The sequence below is a fragment of the Puma concolor genome, chromosome D2 (genome assembly GCF_028749965.1).
Source record: "Puma concolor isolate L17-30 chromosome D2, mPumCon1.1.hap2, whole genome shotgun sequence".
In the NCBI taxonomy this organism is placed as follows: Eukaryota; Metazoa; Chordata; class Mammalia; order Carnivora; family Felidae; genus Puma; species Puma concolor.
In genome coordinates this window covers 17421240-17440169 of record NC_141677.1, presented here as the reverse complement: position 1 = coordinate 17440169, position 18930 = coordinate 17421240, and the positions used below count along the sequence as shown (strand labels likewise).

At 41.3% G+C, this 18930-nt stretch overlaps 1 protein-coding gene across 6 annotated transcripts in view; it reads right to left on the bottom strand.

Annotated features, from left to right (window-relative positions):
• The window catches only part of TTC13 (tetratricopeptide repeat domain 13), an 80154-nt gene that overhangs the window by 12922 nt on the left and 48302 nt on the right, over positions 1-18930 (bottom strand). For all 6 annotated transcript variants that reach the window (XM_025915061.2, XM_086679690.1, XM_086679691.1 and 3 more), the window contains 8 exons: positions 17642-17783; positions 16974-17148; positions 14811-14967; positions 10341-10471; positions 9427-9559; positions 8499-8591; positions 7097-7180; positions 5945-6029 (listed from right to left, as the gene is read on the bottom strand). In XM_025915061.2, coding sequence (XP_025770846.1) covers positions 5945-6029; positions 7097-7180; positions 8499-8591; positions 9427-9559; positions 10341-10471; positions 14811-14967; positions 16974-17148; positions 17642-17783 — 1000 coding nt within the window. The remainder of the gene's footprint in view (positions 1-5944; positions 6030-7096; positions 7181-8498; positions 8592-9426; positions 9560-10340; positions 10472-14810; positions 14968-16973; positions 17149-17641; positions 17784-18930) is intronic.

Here is an 18930-nt window from a genome sequence, read left to right as displayed (position 1 = left end):
TGAGCCCCGTGTCGGGCTCTGTGCTGTCAGGATGGAGCCTGCTTGGAATCCGCTGTCCCCCTCCTTCACTGCCCCTCCCCTATCATGTTCTCTCTTACAAAAATAAATAAACATTTAAAAAAAAGAAAGAAAGAAATGGAGGGACGCCTGGGTGGTTTAGTTGGTAGAGCACCCGACTCTTGGTTCTGGCTCAGGCCATCTCACGGTTCCTGAGTTCGAGCCCCGCATCGGGCTCCATGCTGGCGGTGTGGAGCCTGCTTGGGATTCTCTCTCTCCCTCTCTCTCTTCCCCTCCCCCATGCGTGCTGTCTCTGTCTCTCAAAATAACCCAATAAACTTAAAAAAAAAAAAAAAGAAATGGATAAGTTCTGGTTCTTCATGTCAATTTCTTAAATTTCATCTGATGTACATCAAACCTCTCTAGCTATAAGGAGAACACTGATTCACATTTTACACTAAAGTTCAAACCATTAATTGAAAAAAAAAAAAATATCCACCTTCTGTTGCCAAATTGTTGAGTAGTTATAATCTGGGGTAGAGGCAATGTTTGTAAAATTGTAACTTCTTAATAGATTATACTTTTAAACAATGATTTCTGTCCCCGTAAGTATACTTCATCTTGAATTGCAGTATTTCTGATAGTGACAGGCTACACTCACATTCTCTTTTCATTAGCTTTTGCCTGGTACGCCTTTCTCCCTGTAAACAGCATATAGCTGGGCTTTAAAAAACCAGTCCGAAATCCTCAGTCTTTCACTGAGGGGATCAATTATAACACCACGTTGACTTGTCACTGTCATTACCTACATTTCCTAGCCCGCCTACTTTTTTATCCCCCTCTTTTTCTAAGCTTTGAGTTGAATTGACATTGTTTTCTTTATGCCGTTCTCTTGCCTTCTACAGGTCTAGACGATGATACGTCGCATCTCTGTTGTTTCAGTGTTTGCCTTTAAATTTTTCGTGTAGATATTTTAAACATGCATTTTTCTGTCAATATCATGGGTCAGTGATTATACTGTCTCACTGAAAAAAACAAATACCTTAGTAACAGTTTTACTTCCTTTCTCTACTTTCTCTAACCTCTAATGTTGACATTATCCAGTATTTTAATTCCAGACATACATATTTTTAAACATCAGGTATTAACAATTCATTTCATTGGTTTATTTGTTCACCACGATTTCTTACATCTCATGTTCTCTTCTCTCTTGGGCTTATTTGGTGAGAGTATATATGCCCTTCAATCATTTTGACAAAGAAAATCTACACTTGGTGAAATTCCTAAATAACTATATGTTTGAAACAGTTTTTATTTTACCCTCACACTTGAACACTGGTAAAGTAGGTTCAAATAAATTTCCCTTCGTTGTCTTCTAGAATCCACTACTGCTGCTGGAAGGAAGTTGGGCATCAGTGAAATTCTCCTTCCTTAGTTTTTCTTTTTCTTTCTTTCTTTCTTTCTTTCTTTCTTTCTTTCTTTCTTTCTTTCTTTCTTTCTTTCTTTCTTTTTGTTTCTTTTCTGGAGGCTTGAAGATGTTCTTTTTACTCTTTGTGTGTTAAAATAAATATGTAACATAAAATTTGCCACTTTAACCATTTGTGAATGTATAGATCAATGGCATTAAGAACATTCAGACCTCATCAAGATAATAAGTGTCTGCACACTTTTAGTTTTGCTAAACTAAAAGGCAGCCAACGGAATAGGAGAAGATATTTGCAAATGACCTATCAGATAAAGGGCTAGTACCCAAAATCTTAAAGATCTTATCAAACTCAACACCGAAAAAACATATCATCCAGTGAAGAAATGGGCAAAGGACATGAATAGACACTTTTCCAAAGAAGACATCCAGATGGCTAACAGACACATGAAAAAAATGCTCAACATCACTCAGCATCAGGGAAATACAAATCAAGACCACAATGAGACAGCACCTCACACCTGTCAGAATGGCTAACATTAACAACTCAGGCAACATCAGATGTTGGCCAGGATGCAGAGAAGGAGGAACCCTTTTACACTGCTGGTGGGAATGCAAACTGGTGCAGCCTCTCTGGAAAACAGTATGGAGGCTCCTCAAAAAATTAAAAATAGAACTACCCTACGACCCAGCAATTGCACTACTAGTGGAATATTACTTGGCGATCAAAAAGAATGAAATCCTGCCATTTGCAACAATGTGAATGGAACTAGAGTGTGTTATGCTAAGTGAAATTAGTCAGAGAAAGACAAATATCATATGACTTCACCCATAAGGGGAATTTAAGATGAACATGAGGGAAGGGAAACAAAAATAATATAAAAACAGAGAAGGAGACAAACCATAAGAGACTTCTAAATATAGAGAACAAACTGAGGGTTGCTGGAGGGGTGCTGGGTGGTGGGGATGGGCTAACTGGGTGATGGGCATTAAGGAAGGCACTTGTGATAAGCGCTGGGTGTTATATGTAAGTGATGAACAACTAAATTCCATTCCTGAAATCATTATTACACTATATGTTAACTTGGATTTAAATAAAATAATAGGAGTAAAAGGAAAGTTCACATTGTTTGCAACCATCACCACCAACCTTCCACAGAACTTTTTGCATCATCCCAAATAGAAACTCTGTCTCCCTCCCCCAACCCCTGGCAACTATCTTTCTACTTTCTGTCTCTATGAATTTGACTACTCTGGACACCTCATATAAGTGGAATCGTAGGGTATTTGTCCTTTTGTGACTGGTTTATTTCACTCTGCCTAATGTCCTCAAGCTTCATCCATGCTGTAGCCTGTGTCAGAATTCCCTTCCTTCTTCAGGCTGAACAATACCCCATCGTATGGCCATGCCACATACTATTTATCCATTCATCCATTAATGGCCCCTTGGGTTGCTTCTGTCTCTTGGCTACTGTGAATAATACTGCCATGAACATGGGTGTACAAATATCCGAGTCCCTGCTTTCAATTCTTTTGAATATACACCTAGAAGGGGAGTTTTTGGATCTTATCATAATTCTATGTCTAATTTTTTACCTTTATTTATTATTTATTTATTTATTTATTTATTTATTTATTTATTTATTTATTTTGAGAAAGGAGTAAGAGGGAGGGGCAGGGAGAAAGGAAGAGAGAGAGAGAGAGGGAATTCTAAGCAGCCTCCACATTCAGCACAAAGATCATGACTGGAGCCGAAATCAAGAATCAGACTCTCAACTGACTGAGCTACCCAGGCTCCCCTCTACATCTAATGTTTTTGAGGAACTCTCTTTAATCTTGAAGTCCCCAAATTTTATCAGAATGTGTCTAGGTGTCAATATTGAGCATCATGCTGAACATCTAGGAGGCCCTGCATTGATCTTTTCATCTCTCCACAAGCTTTCCTTCTATTACTTTTGTTGACTAACCGCTCTGTTTCTTCATCTTTCTTCTCTCCTTTCTGATCTCTATCAGGTCCGTTCTTCATCTTCTGCATTCATCGTCTCTCATATTTTATATTTCTTTGTCCTTGTATACTATATTCTGGGAGAATTTATTGATTGGATTTTCCAGCTCACATGTATTTGATATTCAACTGTCTTTAATCTACTAGTCTTATCTAGCGGAGATTTTTTTTTTTTTTAATCATGAGAATTCTATTTCTTTTTTATTGCTACTATCTGTCTACCTATCTACCTATCATATGATACTGGCTCAAATCTCTCAGAAAATTAATTTATGTATGTTTCACTGAGGTAAAATTTATATACAATGAACTTCACATGTATAATTTGGTGCATTTTGACAAATAAATACACCCATGTATCCACTATTCCAGTCAAGATATAGTGTAGTTTCATCATTCTGGAAAGTCTTCTACCCCTTTCAGGTAAACCTCACTCCTCAGAAGCCATCACTGTTCTGCTGTCTCCCTAGATCAGTCGAACTTCTTACAAATGGAATCATACTCTTCTGTATGCGACTTCCTTTGCCCCACATAATGTTTCTGAAGTTCCCCCCGCTGCTGTGTGTTAGCAGTACCCTTTCTCCGTATTATTATTGAGTAGTGTGTTCCATCTCTGGCCTCCTCTGAGGAACGACGACGACCCTCATAAGGCGTCCCGATCTGGAAGACAGCCTCTGGACAAGGAAAGCTGAGGACTGGCACACAAACCTTGGGCCATATGCAAAACTAAAGTAGCGGCTTCTCTGACACCACTGACTTTGGCGTCCTCCAATTTTCTTTTGGTTCTTTTTATAGTTTCCATTCTCCTGCTCAGGTTCTTCATCATTGTGCTCATGTTTTCCTTTAAGTCCTCGAACATGTTAATGAAACAAAGACTTTAAAAGAGTTCACTGCAACTTCTGGATCTCCTGGGGTCTGTTCCTGTTAACTGGTTTTGGTTTCTTGGTTATGGGTCACGTTCTCCTGCTTCTTCCTTTGCCTAATAATTAAGAAGTCTAGACTATGTTTCTTTCCTTTAAAGGGTGTTGAGTTTTGTTTTGGCAGGCAATCCAATCACGAGCAGATCCATTTAATCCTCTTAGACTTGGTTTTCTGTTAGGGTGATCTATTCAGAAAGTGTCCTTCGGGGCGCCTGGGTGGCTCAGTCGGCTAAGCGTCCAACTTGGCTCTGGTCATAATTTCGCGGTTGGTGGGTTCGAGCTCTGCATAGGGGTTTGTGCTGACAGCTCAGAGCCTGGAGCCTGCTTCAGATTCTGTATCTCCTTCTCTCTCTGCCCCTCCCCTGCTCGCACTCTCTCTCTCTCTCTCAGGAAATGAACATAAAAAAAGAAAAAGAAAAAGAAATTGTCCTTTGTCCTAGAATGTGGACCTCATTCTAGGTGGTCTTATACCTATGGTGTGTCCTTTCTGGGGTTGTGAGTAAATGCCCAGGGTGCTCCCAGGATCCCTCCATTCTGGCAAGGTCACAACTCCAATGTCTCTCAGTGGTGTAAAACTGAGGCTACCTCCCTTCAGCTCTCACACCCTGGTATAAAACCGCTCATACCTCCGTTCAGCTCTCATGCCCATAGCAGCCACTGTCTGCAGGGCCTCTGGGTCTCACTGAGCGAGCAGAGCCCAGCTCTCAGCCAAGCGTGACAAGGAACGCCCATGCTGACCTCTGGGGACTTCTCACCTTGAGCCGCTCTCTCCTCTTCTGTACTCTGCCCCGTAAACTCCAGCCATTTCGGCAGACCCCAACTCCAATCTCTGCCTCCTTAGCTCAGCAAGACCACCAAACTCTGTTTAGGCTCCACATACACAGTGGTTTAGTAAATAATCCCAGGTAGAAGGCTGGGGTGAACACGGGGCTCACAGAAAGTGTTTCCCTTTCCTCAAAAATCACAGTCTTGTAATTGCCAACCCCTGAAAACAGGTGCCTTGTATTTTGTGGAGTTTTATAACTGTTACAGTATGGAAAGGCAGTCAACTATCAAGTACTCCACTGTGGCCAGAAGCAGAATTGAACGGTATATACTTTTAAGTTTCCTTCTGTTTCCCGTATCAACTGCTTCCTCACAGCTTTGCTTTTATGTTTGAGACTGATGCCTGTGTTTTATGTGATTTGGGTTATTATTCAGAGGGTGTTTCCGTTAGTGTTTTCAGAATGCTTATAATTTTATTATTATTATCTTTTAACGTTTATTTATTTTTGAGAGAAAGAGATAGAGCGTGAGGAGAGGGGCAGAGAGAGAGAGGGAGACACAGAATCCAAAGCAGGCTCCAGGCTCTGAGCTGTCAGCACAGAGCCCGATGCGGCGCTTGAACTTACGAGCGGTGAGACCATGACCTGAGCCGAAGTGGGACTCAGCCCCGACTGAGCCGCATAGGTGCCCCTCAGAATGTTTATAATTTTAAAGTGCTTCTAGCACACTATTAATACACATGCATTAAACGGTTATGAGCTCTTCTTTAAAAAGTACTCTAGTTGTGTTTTTTTTCCCTAAAAACACCTACCAGGATTCTGATGATAAACTTACCTTCATAATTGGCAGGAGATCTTCTACTTTGTGCACCTTTTCCAGAGCCTCTCTGACTTCCAACAATCCTTTAGGATTATTAGCTCTTTAAGAGAGAAAAAGAGACAGAGACAGAGGCAGATGGCAAGTAAAATTAATACAGAAATGTAATATACAATTCTATTCCTTGCTATTACCTTAAGCTTTAATGAATCAACCTCAATTATGAGTAGCTCCATAGTCAAAATGGTGGGCCCAAACAAAAGTTTCTGAATATGGGGATGGTTTAATCCTAATGAATTTGGGGCCGCAGATGACAATTAAGAAAACAGATAGAAGCCCATCTAGAAGGTGAAACGGAGAAACAGAACAGATTGCTGGCCAGTGGTCGTATATACATGCACGGGTCTCTGGTCATAATTTGGTGATGACGCCTTGATTCTCATAGACCAATTTTGAAATTAGAAGTGAATTTTTTTTTTTCCTTTCTACAGTTGCTCAAACGGAAATATCCTGCTAGGTTTTTGTGCCACTTTTATATTTACTTGGTGATAACTATCCATTCAGAATTCTTTTTTCCCCATGTTCTGTTCACTGTGGGTTCACTCTATGGCCTTTCAGGTGAGAGAGAATGAATATTACGGCTGAAACCCCTAACAAAGAAATTCAAAGAAACGTCCTGCTTTTCAGAGAAGGAGATGAGAAAAGTCACAGTATCGTAAGATTAAAACATTTCATGGATTCTGTACAGCTGTTAAAAGAAGGCTGGTAAGGGGCGCCTGGGTGGCTCAGTCGGTTAAGCGTCCGACTTCAGCTCAGGTCACGATCTCGCGGTCCGCGAGTTCGAGCCCCGCGTCAGGCTCTGGGCTGACGGCTCGGAGCCTGGAGCCTGCTTCCGATTCTGTGTCTCCCTCTCTCTCTGCCCCTCCCCCGTTCATGCTGTGTCTCTCTCTGTCTCAAAAATAAATAAACGTTAAAAAAAAAATTAAAAAAAAAAAAAAAGAAGGCTGGTAAGTCATTACTGAAAGGCTTTACAACTCCAAACACTGTGTCAACATTTGATAGACTTTGTTTAGTCTGTCAATAGGCTTAGTTTTCAAGTTTCACAGATACAACTACTGTAAACTCTACCAAAGCTAGCGATTACCGTGAAAAAGAAAATTGAACGATTACCCGTGATAAACAAGAATCCTATCTTTAATAAAATGAAGAATTTTCTCAAAATATTCCAGGTATCTCATGTTGATCACCTGGCCCCTGAAAGGAAAAAAAAAAAAAAATTAAGAATCGTTTTAGAAAGGACTGTATCGGAAACAACATCTAACTTCCAAGTGAATTCAAGAGAACGGTAAGAGAGCTGTGAGAATAATGTAGCAAAACAGTCTGGAAACTGTGCTTATTTGCACCCGGTGCGTGGAAGAAGCAAAGAACTGTCTTGGCAGGATTGCCCGTCAGCTCTTGCAGCTTTTCCTGGTAGGAGAGGCACCAAATTCAGGCCCGGAGATGCCAAAATGAGGAGAAAAATCCTCAAGTACTTCTACGACGTTCAGCCTTTTTATGCCAATTTCCTTCATGAATCCCTGGACTTTTTCTCCTCTCCTTTGGTTCTCCTGGTAGTTCTCCTATGGTCCAGCTCACACACAGGCTTCATCTCCTCTGCCCACTCTAAATATTATTTTACTCAGGGCACCTGGGTGGCTCAGTCGGTTAAGTGTCTGACTTCAGCTCAGGTCATGATCTCGTGGTTCATGGGTTCGAGCCGGGCGTCGGGCTCTGGGCTGACGGCTCGGAGCCTGGAGCCTGCTTCGGATTCCGTGTCTCCCTCTCTTTCTCTGCCCCTCCCCTGCTAGCGCTCTGTCTCTCTTTCTCTCAAAAATGAAATAAATAAATAAATTTTACTCACATTTCTGTCCCCGCCTCCTAGTTTTCAAACTCTCTCCCAGAACTTCATGTACAGCCGACATACTGATGGACACATCCAACCGGCATGCGTGTGTACAACGTGTTACACACCCAACCGCTCCCTGGGCATCGCTCCCCAGATTCCCTACAGACATCTCAAACCCCAGGTTCGTAACCGTGCACAGGAAGTCACTCCCATACCCTGCACTTCCCCCCCAGCGCCAGCCCCCAAATGTGGCCATCTCCTTTCTGTCCTATTGTCACCTGGCCTATTGGAAGGACCTCGCACCTGAGCCAGAGAGGGGACCGCCTCCCCGTGGGTCCCTACGCTCTCCTCCATTTCCAACCTGGCGCCAGTGCTCCTGATTCTGCACTCTCTCCTCCGTCTCTTCCGCTCCCCCTCCCTTGCACACTTGTTCACCTGAATTATCACACAGTCTCTTCCTAAGAGGAGAGACTGGAGAGGGAACATGGCACGCGCTGCATTCTTCCTGCAGCTGGACTCACTCTAAGGAGTGTAGGCGGGACCCTGCAGGTACAGAACTAATCCGTGTGGGCCCTTTTCAAAAAGTCCCCGGGAGAGGATCAAGGGTCGTTCGTCCACGGTCTCCATGACCTGTCTATTTAGAACAAACTCCTGTGCAAACAGGAAAGATGCACAAAGGGTTCCTACCTGATTAAATTGATGTGGTTATTAAAACCTCTGCTAAGACTTCGTGCTGGCATCTGATCTAACCACAGCACTGGCTGGTCCGGGTCAGCAATCCTGTAAACCAGAGCTTGTTAAAGATGGAGGCCTTATACAACCTAGAAATGTTCAAAAGCATTACCAATGAAACAGGATGAGTCTTTGCAAAGAGTGGGGAGAAAGCAAGTACTCGGCCCATTATCTAAAAGTATGCCACACCAACCTGCTAACTCCAAATAAATGTTCCAATTGGAGCCAGTAGGAAGTCAGTACAGGTTTACTAGAAGAGTAGTATTTTTCTCATGTCAATGAGTATCAGTAGCTCCCCCCTAAGCCATAGCTGGTTAGCCAGGCACACACTTCAACTATCAAGGGACCAGTACACTACAGTTCATTCAAAGGTACACCCCAGATAATGCGCTCTTTCCAAGAGACTGCTTTGTCTAAAACACTTCGCTTAAAAATGTGCTTGGAAACTTGAGAGCAGTCAGTTCCTGTATTTTGTAAACATCGGCCGAAGGCGTTTCAAAGAATAATGGTGCCAGCAATTTCCAACAAACTGTAGAGAGGAAAAAGTAACTTACAAGGCATAGTGTTAGTAATCAAAACAGAATTCGAAACCCGTCGACTGAGTGGGAGGGGCAGGCTCCCAGTAATGGAATGAATATGTCACGGGGGTGCAAGGTACAGCGTAAGGACCACAGTCAGTCCTACTATAACGGTGTTGCGTGGGGCAGACGGGAGCTACATCTGTGGTGAACACAGCGCAATGTACAGATGTGCCTAGACTCGCATGATACCTCATGTCGGCTCCACTAGCCAAAGACACCTGTTACCCAGAGGAGCCTTCTATTATTTTACAATGATAACCCTTCTAGTTTATTTCCATTTAAACACGAGTTTAATTAGTTACCGTCTCCACTTTACTGCAATGTCAAACATGTCTCTCCACTGCATCAGCCGTGTTTTCCCATTCATTCGAACTTTCGAGTTGGTCCACGTACGCTGTACAGCTTGCATGACTTCCAACGCTGCCAAGCCCATGGCTGAAAGAAGCAAATATTGAGAAAACAAGGGTTTGTGAGTTCACTTCCGAGGGACTGATGTTCACCTACTCTGCAGAGTCTCGGTGATAACTTGAGTCACTGTATAAAAAAAGAATTGTAGGGCGCCTGGGTGGCTCAGTCGGTTAAGCGTCCGACTTCAGCTCAGGTCACGATCTCGCGGTCCGTGAGTTCGAGCCCCGCATCGGGCTCTGGGCTGATGGCTCGGAGCCTGGAGCATGCTTGATTCTGTGTCTCCCTCTCTCTCTGGCCCTCCCCCATTCATGCTCTGTCTAAAAAATAAACTAAAAAAAAAAAAAAAAAAAAGAATTGTACGTATTGGTAATTTAACAAGACCAGAGATACGCCACAATCGTGTCAGTCTTCATAAAACTAACATCTATCAGAGGAAATTAGAGGCACCCCCCCCCCCCCCCCCCCCGCCGAAGCTGTCTCCTCCCAGCTCTGCCTCCTAAAGAACTGGAGATTCAAATTCTCCCTCGCTCCCACACTAAGCAAACTGCTCCCGTGGACGAGCCGTCAGATCCACAGCCACAGCTGAAGACCCATATTCTACATCAACAGGGTGGCGACAACACCAAGGCCACACAGGAAGCTCTCTTTCAGAATTCAGTGTGAATGAATCTCTACAGTTTTGTCCGGATCAAATGGGGATTTATGAGTTGGCACAAATGATTTTTTTTTTTTTTTTACGCGCAACATGGTTTGACGATTCTTGCGCTTATGTCAGCAACCTGTCCGTTTTCGGATGGTTTCAGGATACCTCTGTGTATTCTCTTGTTTGGCAGGAAGCCAGGCGTTTCATACTGCATCAGGGATCCCAAACGATCAGCTACACAGATCAGCTCTTGTACCTCTGGCTTATAACTCTCAAAGTTCTGATGTAACACGTCTCTGGAAGGAACACGACATACGCGGTTAGGGACTTTACAACAGAGGTCTGCTAATCCAATTTTACCTGAGGAGCAGTCATTTCCTCCACTGGAGAACTGATCGAGAAATCTATGACCACAGGATCTTGACCCCAGTGCTTGGCACCCAATCTTACACAAATTAGAAGAATCTTTACGCGTGTATGCGCACAATTATTATCACACGCTTGTGAGTAACACTGGTAACTAGAGTGCAATTCAGAAGGCACTTCTGGCCATTATTTGCTTCATAAACTTCCCCAGGATACATAACCTGCATGGACTGACTTTATCAACAAGCAACCAAATCTCTGCCCTATGTCTCTCCCCCACCCCTGCCTCAGGTTGCATTAGACCAAGTGTACCTGGGATGGCCTGGGGCCTATTAATCGTTTGGCTGCCTACCTGCCCTAAGTGTGCATAACAGAGTTTGCAATGTTAGGTTACAGGTTGTGTAGAGGCCCACAAGACCACCCTTGGGTCCCATAATCCGCTGGGAGGGCTCACAGGACTCCACAGTTGTACTCATGGCTGTGATTTAGCACAGCAGGACACAGGCACAATCCTCAAAGGGGAAAAGCTCAGGGGGCGAAGCGCAGAGGAAACCAGGCGCAAGCTTCCAAGCGTCCTGTCCCAGGGGAGACACTCAGGATTAAACCCCCCTCCCTGCTGTGTGAAATGCTAACCAGGAAGCTCATTAGATACTCAGTGCCCAGGGTTTTTTATCAGACGCTGATCGTGTAAACAGCCTTTGCCTGGGAATTACTCAAATTGCAAATACTCAGAGGCAAAGCAAGTGTTTAACATAAATCATATTGTTTGTACAAGCAGCTTTGGCACACAGTGAGCCACTCTTATGAGTTCTGGGCATGATGGGAACCCTCCTGAAATCCACGTTCCCAGATGCCACCCAGGGGCCGGCCTTGCAAGCAGACTTTTCCAGGGACAGCAGTGCAGGCCTGCCTAGGTTCGTGCTTTTCTGCACATGGGTACTTCTCTAAGATGGGGTGGTGGAGAATATATATAACTTCTCTGAGCAATCTCTTCTTTTTATTACTTTTGGTTAGATAATGGTCTCACTGCTTCCACAAGTATTGGTATGTGGAGTTTTCATCTTTTTTTGTTTTTAAAGTATATTCAAATTTCCAGTGTGGATTTTATCTTTAATCTGTATTTTAATATGTGTGCTTTTAAATTTCCAAATAATGAAGATTTTACCGTAGTCTACTGTGGCACCAGTTATTTGAAATGTATTTAAATATGAGTAAGTGGTCAGTCTTTATAAATGACCAAAGTGTACTTGAAAAGACTATGTATTCTTCGATTACTGGGTACACAGTTCTATAGCAGAATAATAGGCCAAGTCTGTTAACCGTGATGTTCAGAAAGTCTAAATCTTTACTAGTTTTGTGTGTGTGTGTGACTGATCAAAAATTAGAATCTCTCACTAGGATACTGAATCTATTGATTTCTCTGTGTATTTCTTTCAATTTGTAAAGTTATTTTAGTAGGTATATGTAAGTTTAAATTTACATCTTTCCTGGTGATTTGAACCTCTGTCCTTATGTAGTAACAATCTTTGTTCTTAGTAATTAAAAAAAAAGTTAAGTCCATTAATATAAACATACCTACATCAGGAATCTTTTGATGTTTCCCATGTAGAATTGTTTCCATCCCTTTACTTTCAATCTTTCTGTGTCCTTAAGCATTACATGTCTCTTGTAGAAAGCATTTAACTGGATTTTTAAAACAGTCAGGGGTGCCTGGGTGGCTCAGAGGTTAAGCGTCCAACTTGGGCTCAGGCCATGATCTCGCAGTTCGTGGGTTTGAGCTCCTCATCGGGCTCTGTGCTGACAGCTCAGAGCCTGGAGCCTGCTTCAGATTATGGGTCTCCCTCTCTCTCGGCCCCTCCCAGACTCACGCTCTGTCTCTCTCTCTCAAAAATAAATTAACATTAAAAAAAAATTCAAATCCAACTATGTCTGTCTTTTGACATTTAAAAATCCATTTATATTTATTGTCATTATTAATATACCTGGTTTATTTCAACCTATTCTTATTTTTTTCTTTTTATTTGCCCTACTTTTTTATGCCTCCTCTCTTTCCCCTCTTTTCTGGTTGATTGTAGACTTTATTTTTTATTTTTTTACTCGTCCACTAATATAGAAGCTATACACTTTGTTTCTAACTTTTAGTACTCATTCTAGTATTTTAAATATTTATGTATAACTTAAAGCTTCAACATATATTTAACTCATATTCCCTTAGCATACTTAATTCTTACTGTCTCTCAACTTCCTTGCTATTGTTCCCAGTATTTTATTTCTATCATTTTATAAAGCCCCCAAACCAGGCATTATTTTATATAGACAATACTTATTTAGACTTACCAATTTGTCATGCTTACCATTTTCTTTTCTCATTATTCCTTCTTGTATCTCAAATTTTGCCTGTGGCCAACTACCTTTTTCTTTAATTACATTCCTTAAGAGATTTTTAGTGAATGGCAGGTGATGGTTAGTTCAGTTTTTGATTATGGAATATATATTTATTTGGTCTATATTCATAAAAGATAGTTTTGCTGGGTACAGAACTTTAGGTTGAAAGTTATTTTTTTTCTTGCAGCACTTTGAAGATAGTCTATTATCTTCTCACTGCCATTTTGATGTTGAGGGGTTTATAGTCAGTCCAATTATTGACCATAAGTAGGTGATAGGATTTTTCTGTTTAAAAAATTTTCTCCTTATGTGTTCTCCTATTACTCATGGTGTGTCTGGATATGGCTTTCTTGTCATTTATGCAACTTTTAAAAAAAATCTATGGATTTATATTTCCTTAGTTCTGGGAAATTGTTAGCTATTATTTCTTCAAAAACTGCCTCTCCTCCATTCTCTTCTCCCAAGATTTCAATCAGATATATGCTAGACATTCTTACATCTTCACATCTTCTATATCATGTTTTCTAACACCTGGACTCTCTGTGCCACAGTTTAGATTAATTCCTAATGCTCCACCTTCCAATTAAGCAAGTTTCTCTCACCTATGTCTAATTTGCTGTTAAGCTTACATACTGAATTCTCCATTTCAGTATTTTCTATTCTCAAAGCTTCCAATTTATTTTTAATCTGCCTGGTCATTTTTGATAATCTCTTATTTCTTGCTCATGTTTCTGATTTCTTCATAATTTCTCTCAACAATTTCATTTGGTGTTAGAGACTGCATTCAACAATTCCAATACTTGAAGCCCTTGAGGGTCTAAGTCTGTTGTTTGTTATTCCTGTTGATTTTGACATATGGTTTTGGTGATCTTGGTTTTTGACTCTCATTCTAATGATCTTAATCTACGGAAATACTTGGACCCCAAATTGGCACTACTTTCTTTCCACGCAGGTTTGCATTTGCTCTTGTTGAGATCCTGTGAATATGGTCCCCCAATATGGGGCTGATTTAGCTCCTTGAAAAAGTTTAGCAAGCCTATCTTGCTTAGACCTTAAGGCCTCCCACTGTAGTGGCTGTTACATGCCTTTACCTCCAGGACACTTTTTGCTTTTCAAATGTGCTTATCATTCACCACTCTAGTTTGAATCTGCCACCAACAACGCCCCCCCCCCCCCCCGGCTTGTCTTTCTTTTTACAGCATGAGGGGATCGATCTTTGCAGATTTTTCTTAATTTTTAAGGCATTGCTAGACTCCCAGAAATTAATTTCTGTTCTAATTGTTTTTGTAATGGGATAGCCCTTTAGCCTGTATGTTTTGCCATAATGCAAGCAGTAGTTGACCAGCAGTGTAATTTCAAACTTCTGGCTTTAAGTAATTTGTTTCAAAAGTAACATGCTGGGGCGTCTGGGTGGCCCAGCAGGTTAAGCGTCTGACTTCAGCTCAGGTCATGATCTCACGGTTCGTGGGTTTGAGCCCCACGTCGGGCTCTCTGCTGACAGCTGGGAGCCTGGAACCCGCTTCAGATTGTGTCTCCCTCTCTCTCTGCCCCTCCCCTGCTCATGCTCATGCTCCGTCTCTCTCAAAAATAAAATAAAATAAAAAAAAACTAACATGGTAATAATAATGCATATCAAAAACTGCCAGTAAGTACATTTGAAGTTTGAAGATTGCATCAAATTAGCAGGGAAGGCCAGGCTACCAGGAGAGATGATATCCAAAGGTAAGTTTCAAGGTGCCGTATAAAGTAAACTATTTGCAGACATATCAAATCCAAAAACAAATACTTGAGAGACGTGGGTAGAAAGCCGTTTACTGAGCAAGAGATATCATGATAAGCTTATAGTTCAGTCTTGAAAAAAGTCATTTTATTTAAAGCACTTACTTTATGTGGGGCTGTAACCCTGGCTGCTCTTCATAATCTTCTATGAGGAAAGGCAGATTTTTAGCCCAGTGGTCTTTAAAGCTTCCAGGCAGATCCACATCAATGTTATATTCCGTAAGGGGAGTATCGAGGTGTGCGTGAAGATACCGAGAATACTCTGCAGGTATGAGACGAGATCTGACACACCCACATCGGACACACGCCCCCAAATATCGCTCCAGAAGTATTTCTTCTCGCTGGCTGTCATACAACTGCTCTGTGACAAACTGTTAATTCCCAGAATCCTAAAGGGTGGCTCCAAATTTTAGTAAGTCGCTAACATCACGTGATACACGGTAACTCAAGTTACCAGGGCCAAATATAAGCCAGTCAATCAGGGTCCACTTTGGCTAAATTTTAATCATCCTTCCATGGACACCATCAAATATCTCACTTTCTAGCTGCAGAGTCTGAGAATCCAAGTTCAGTGTCGGAGCCTGGTTTTCTGTCAACTGATATAAATCAACTGACCATGTACATGATTTCATCAACTGACTGCTGCTTATCTCTACGGAAGCAGTGCAGAAAAAGACCAGAACATGGAGTGTCCCCCCTTCAGTCTACAGCTCCCACGTTCTACTAACCCGGGAAACAAGAGGAAATTGTAATTTACAGTGAGGAGCTATGCTGTCCAGTAGGCAGCCCCCAGACACCTAGCTAGTGAATACTTAAAATGTGGCCAGTGTAACTGAGAAACTGTATTTTAAATGTTAATTTAATTACTCTAAACCTAAAAACTGATATTTGAGTCAATTATTAGAAAACTTTAGTCTATTTGGAACAGCTCACATGTATGAACCTACTTTTTCAACTTTAAATTTTACAAAACAGGACTTCAAATTAAGAATTTCCAACAAAAATTCGGGGCACCTGGGTGGCTCAGCCAGTTAAGCATCAGACTCTCGACTTTGGCTCAGCTCATGATCTCACGGTTTCGTGAGTTTCAGCCCAACGTCAAGCTCCATGCTGGCACTGAGGAGCATGCTTGGGATTCTCTCTCTCCCTCTCTCGCTGCCCCTCCCCACACTCTAAAAAACTTAAGAAAAAAAAGTTTTTGACAAAAAAAAAGGTATTTGACAAAAGAACTTCCAATAAAAATTTAACATCCAATGTAAGTATAAACATGTAAGTATAAAGATGTGCTGTAAATATAAAATATACACATTTCAAAGACTTAGTAAAAAAAATAACGTAAAATATCTGATACTAACAAATAGTGTTTTCATAATAATTACATGTTGAACTGATATTATGCATACACTGCATCAAATAAAATGTATTATAAAATTAATTCCACCTGTTTATTTTTACTTTTTTTAACGTGACTACTAAAAACTTAAAACTGCAGGGCTCATAAATTTTTACAGTTGGGCAGTAGTGGTATGAGAGGGTTTTTGATGACAAAGGAAAGTGGAAAAAGGGGAGTAAAGATCTGAGCTCTGTACGAACAACAAAAATGTTATATCGTGATGAGCACTGAAAGTATACAGAATCGTCAAATCATTGCACCGTGTGCCTAGAACAAATGTAACACTGTATGTTAAGTATGCTTCAATAAAAAACAAACCCATTTTGGAACAAAACAAAAAAACAACAAAACAAAAATATAGTCTTATATGGCAGAGAAAAGGTGAGATTCTGCCTAATCAAAAGATGACATAAAGATTTGCTTTCTTCCTCATCCCAACTGAATATCTCCAAAGTAGGTGAGAATTCTGATATGAAGGAGATATGTCAAAGCTACCAAGTTTACATTTAACAACAAAAACCTCAGAAAATGTTACTTTCCTATTACTCCTATGTCTCCAGACCAGGTGTAATGAGACCCATCCCATACCCAGATGGTTGTCACGTTTAGCTCAAAATAGGTTTCTTTTGACTTGAGTAAAATTTTTTTGACTTTTTTAACATTAAAGAGAAAAAAAATCCACAGGAAGTGATAGACAAAGTATGCGACTGGTCTCTAGAAGACAGGGGTCTTATCTAGTCCACCAAGGGATGGCCGTGTTCATGTTTCCTAGTGCCTTCGAGACTCAGCTGTCTCATACGACACAAGCGACAAGCAATATGATTTATGTGGCTCTGAGCATCCAAATTCAATGCTTCGGCAATTTTGTGACTTACCTCGGAGATATTTCACTTTCAGATACTCTGGGCTAGCCTTCTGGCCTGGAAGAGGATCATTTAGCATAACTTTAGTTTGTGCTTTTATTCCTTCGTAAAACTGTCCCATCGCAACATGGCTGAGTCCTTTCATATACTGGCACACCTCATTATAGGGTTCTAGCTGCAGACACCGCTGAGGCATGGAGGGAGAAAATGCCCCATTAGTTTCAATACAGTTGCAGATAACTCTTAAGTGCTTTATTCTTCAATCTGGAATTAGAAGGGCTTTCCCTCCAGGCTAAATCAGACCAAACGCATGCTCTGTAAATCAGTCTCTAGGACACGGCAGTGGTTTTTTTCTCTTTCTTTTTGCGGAGGTATAAACATTACCTTGCCCTTCTCTCTAGTCATTTCACTAAATTTTGTTGAAGAATGATCCCAGGGGCGCCTGGGTGGCTCAGTCAGTCGAGTGTCTGACTCTTGATTTGGGCACACATCACGATCCATGCAGTTCGTGGGATCGAGCCCTGCATCGGGCTCTGCACCGACAGCGTGGAGCCTGCTTGGGATTCTCTCTCTCCCTCTCCCTCTCTCAAAGTCAATAAACAGTTAAAAAAAAAAAAAAGAAAAAGAAAAAAAAAAGGCTCCACGAGCTGTTACAGTGCTTCTCACTTATGGATGCTCACCTTGAAGTTCTTAAGGGCCTCCTGCAGGCTACCGTGGTGATAGAGCATCATTCCCCGCAGCTGCAGGGTCTGTACGTGATTTTGGTTGAGCAACAGCGCCTTCTGAAAGCTCTCGGTGGCGGCTTCAAAATTGCCCAGTTCTCTAGGTATTTGACAACAGTTATGAGCACAGTGCAGAACGTTTCAGTAAACACACAGAACAAGTTAGCCTCAGAATTACAGTCCCATACGAGAATCAGATACCTTGATAGGGATTCCCTTTTCTATTTTTGACACATCACATCTCACTTACTTTTCCCAAATTTTACTCGACTGCAGGATAATCACAAGGCCCTTGAAATTCTTTGGGGAAAATGAATTTATTGCTTTCCAAAAGCAAGTGCTTATTCAAATCCTTTTCCCCAATTCATGATGAGCTCCAACCCTTAGAAAAACTATGTGTAGATTTTAGTATTTAGATAAAATCATGTTTCTCCTTTGCGGGGGGGGGGGGGGGGAGTATGTAGGTTACAATCATACATAGGTATATCATTCTGAATCAAATTCATAGGCCGAAAATTGTATTTTTCCTGTCACAGAAGTTACTTCCCTTAAAATCCAGTAAATCATTTTGTAATTTAAAACATCAGAAAGAAAGTATATTTTAGGATAGTAATCATTTCAGAGTAGAAATATTATTAGGCTTCTTTTACCTATCAAATTTTTTACAAATAACAAAAACACCTTAAAAACGTGCCATGTGTCTATTTTTTGTAAATAATATTTTTTAAAAATATACTACCCATTTACATTTACATATCACTTTACTAGTTACTCTAGGTGCTTTCAAATCTGTTTTCAATGTATGTCCCCAACCATTCTGTGGGACAGCAAGGATAAATATCATCATTTAAATTAAAAATGAATGCAAAGACACTTTCTTCAAGTTAGTGGTAAGAGAGCTTCTCCAATGACTGCATCAGATAAATAAGCCCTAGAATTCAATCCTTCCTGGGTGAGGTGACTAACAGCTCTGACAGGGATCTCGGTTACTGTCTCTTTCCTAACTTTTACAGAACCTCGTAAGGGAGAACCCTGACGCTCAGGGAAGTTGAGGAGACACAAGTGTGGAATGGACAATCTGGAACCAGAACCGAATCTCTTGACTCCTGAATCCCAAGCCCTTCCGTCAAGCCATGCAATCTCCTTTTCAGCTCAGACTGTAAAGATTTTTGAAAGCCAAAAGTCAAAGTAGCTCTACTGGTCAGGGTAACACCAGGAGTCAGGACGCCAGGGTCAAAGCACAACTT